A 2,499-nucleotide genomic window follows, 5' to 3' on the forward strand; every position below is an offset into this window, starting at 1 on the left:
TTAATTATGTTTTTAGATGTATCTAAATAAAAATAATAACAAAAAATTATCTTTTTTTATGTCATCTTAGCATATTTTATGCTACAGAATGAATTATTTTTTTTAACATGTATTGTTATGGGAAAACGCGTTTCACATAACGAACTTTTCGCATAACAAACTTGCTCCTGGAACGAATTAAGTTCGTTGTGTGAGGCACCACTGTACCTTTTTTTAAAATTTTAGTACCATATTGCCAGTAGGTGTTTGAAAACAACCCTTCAAACTTGCAATGTCAAGAGTTCCAAGTCATCCATCTCTGGTAGAAATGTCCAGTGGCCCTGTAGCTGACAGCAGGAGCCACACACAGATCCAGGTAGTGAAATTCTCCCACGTGTGGACAATCAGTAACTTTAGCATTTGCACCCAGGAAATGGGTGAATTCATTCAAAGTTCAACCTTTTCATCAACTGAAATGGTGTTTGAGAGTATACCCAAAAGGGAAAAATGAAGAAAGCAAAGATTACGTGTCATTTTACCTGATATTGCTCAGCTGTCCAAAGAGTGAACTTTGGGCAAAATTCAAAATGTCCATCCTGAATGACAAGGGAGAATAGACCAAAAATTTCAAGAGCCCCAATGCAAATAGATTTGTACAAGGCAAAGACTGGGGATACAAGAAATTCATTCTTAGAGATGTTCTCTTGAATGAAGACTATAGGTTTGTCCCTGATGACAAGCTGACCCTCTTCTGTGAGGTAAGCATGGTGCAAGATTCTATCACCATTTCTAGCCAGAATCCTAGGAAGATGATGAACGTTCCCGAGTGCCAACTGACCCATGAGCTAGGAGGACTTTGGGAGAATTCTTGGTTCACAGACTGTTGCTTTTGTGTGGCTGGCCAGGAATTTCAGGCTCACAAAGCTATCTTAGGAGCTCGTTCTCCAGTGTTTAGGGCCATGTTTGGACATGCAATGCAGGAGAGCATAACGAATCGAGTGGAAATCATTGACATGGAGCCTGGAGTGTTTAAGGAAATGATGTACTTCATCTACATGGGGAAGGCTCCCAACCTGGACAAGATGGCTGATGGTTTGCTGGCAGCTGCTGACAAGTACGCCCTGAAGGGTTTGAAGGTCATGTGTGAGGAAGCCCTCAGCAGCCAGCTGTCTGTGGAGAATGCTGCAGAAATGCTCACCTTGGCCGACTTCCACAGTGCAGATCAATTGAAAACTCAGGCAGTGGATTTCATCAACTCTCATGCTGAGGATGTCATAGAGACGGAGGGGTGGCAAGCGATAGTGGCATCCAATCCCAGCTTAGTAACTGAGCTGTACAGCTCTCTGGCTTCAGCACAGGGCCGCTGTCTGGGACCCCCACGCAAGCGCCTGAAGCAGTCCTGAGATCCTGCCTGTTGTAAGACTTCTTTGACTTTCCAGAAGCAGAAGCCATAGTTGCTGCCATTGAGCACCAGATAGACAGCAAAATTTGTGGAGTTTTTAGTCTACTGTAGGGGGGAAGACTGCATCTCGGTTCCAGATTTTTAGTTTGATTGTTTTTCTTACAGAGATCATATTTGGAAACCTATCATTATTGATTTCAGAGTGGAAGGGAAAGGGAGTGAGAGGGCACTAAGTGATAAGAGTGAATCATTGATAAGCTGATTCCTGCTTGTGCCCTACTGGAAATCAAGCCCAGAAAGGAGGCATAGGCCATGACCTCCAGTGGATCCTTGACCTCCTGGTTCATAAATTGACTCTCACCAACTGAGCAACACTGGTTGGGCTAAAGATATTTTTTTCCATTAAATTTCAGAGATTGAAAGGAGAAGAGTAGAGATAGAGACTCAGAGATAGAGAAAAAGATGCAAAGCCCAGACAGATGCATTACAAGGGGTGGAAACTGCAACCCAGTTATGTACCCTTGAGTGGAATCAAACCCCTGACCCGTCATGTCTGAGCCAGAGCTCTAAACACTGAGACAATGGCCAGGGTGAGATGAGTCTCATATTGGACCATGAACAGGTAAATTTCAAAAATGTTCTAATGTGTGTCTAGGGATTTGCTTGTTCTACAGATGTTGTGGACTTCTCTTTATTAGATGTGACAACCAAAACTGCTCTTGCCGTTGTAACTTTATAATAAAGTGACTTCATTTGCAATGTGTCCACATGATTTCTTTTTCTTTTTCCAGTGACTCTCACTTTGTAGCCAGGGGGACCTTATAGTCATGTCATCCTACCTGGAGGTTTGATAAGCCTCTGTATGGGATGTGGTTCTCAAGGGGTACAAGTGTTTCTCCTGGATCTGAGTGTTTCCATGACCAGGGTGCTCAGACTTTTGCCTCCTGGAGACATTCCTGGGAGATAGAAGTGGGAGACACTTCCAATTGGGCTTTTGGAGTCTGTGGTGAAAATTCCAAAGAGAAAAATATGAATTTCTTCTGGGCTATGCTAAAACCCACATCCACCACAATGTCTTCACCATCTCCCCACTATTACTGCAATATATGCCCAAAACT

General features: G+C 43.0%; 1 protein-coding gene across 1 annotated transcript; it reads left to right on the plus strand.

Annotated features, from left to right (window-relative positions):
* The first annotated feature begins 271 nt into the window (after positions 1-271).
* Positions 272-1,473, plus strand: LOC118712534 (speckle-type POZ protein-like). Its single transcript, XM_036426343.2, is given in 2 exon segments — positions 272-447; positions 449-1,473. Coding segments are annotated over 2 exon segments (1,110 nt in total). The 3' UTR covers positions 1,383-1,473.
* The last annotated feature ends 1,026 nt before the right edge of the window (positions 1,474-2,499 follow it).

Source organism: Pipistrellus kuhlii, unplaced genomic scaffold (genome assembly GCF_014108245.1).
Source record: "Pipistrellus kuhlii isolate mPipKuh1 unplaced genomic scaffold, mPipKuh1.p scaffold_m20_p_9, whole genome shotgun sequence".
NCBI classification, from domain to species: domain Eukaryota; kingdom Metazoa; phylum Chordata; class Mammalia; order Chiroptera; family Vespertilionidae; genus Pipistrellus; species Pipistrellus kuhlii.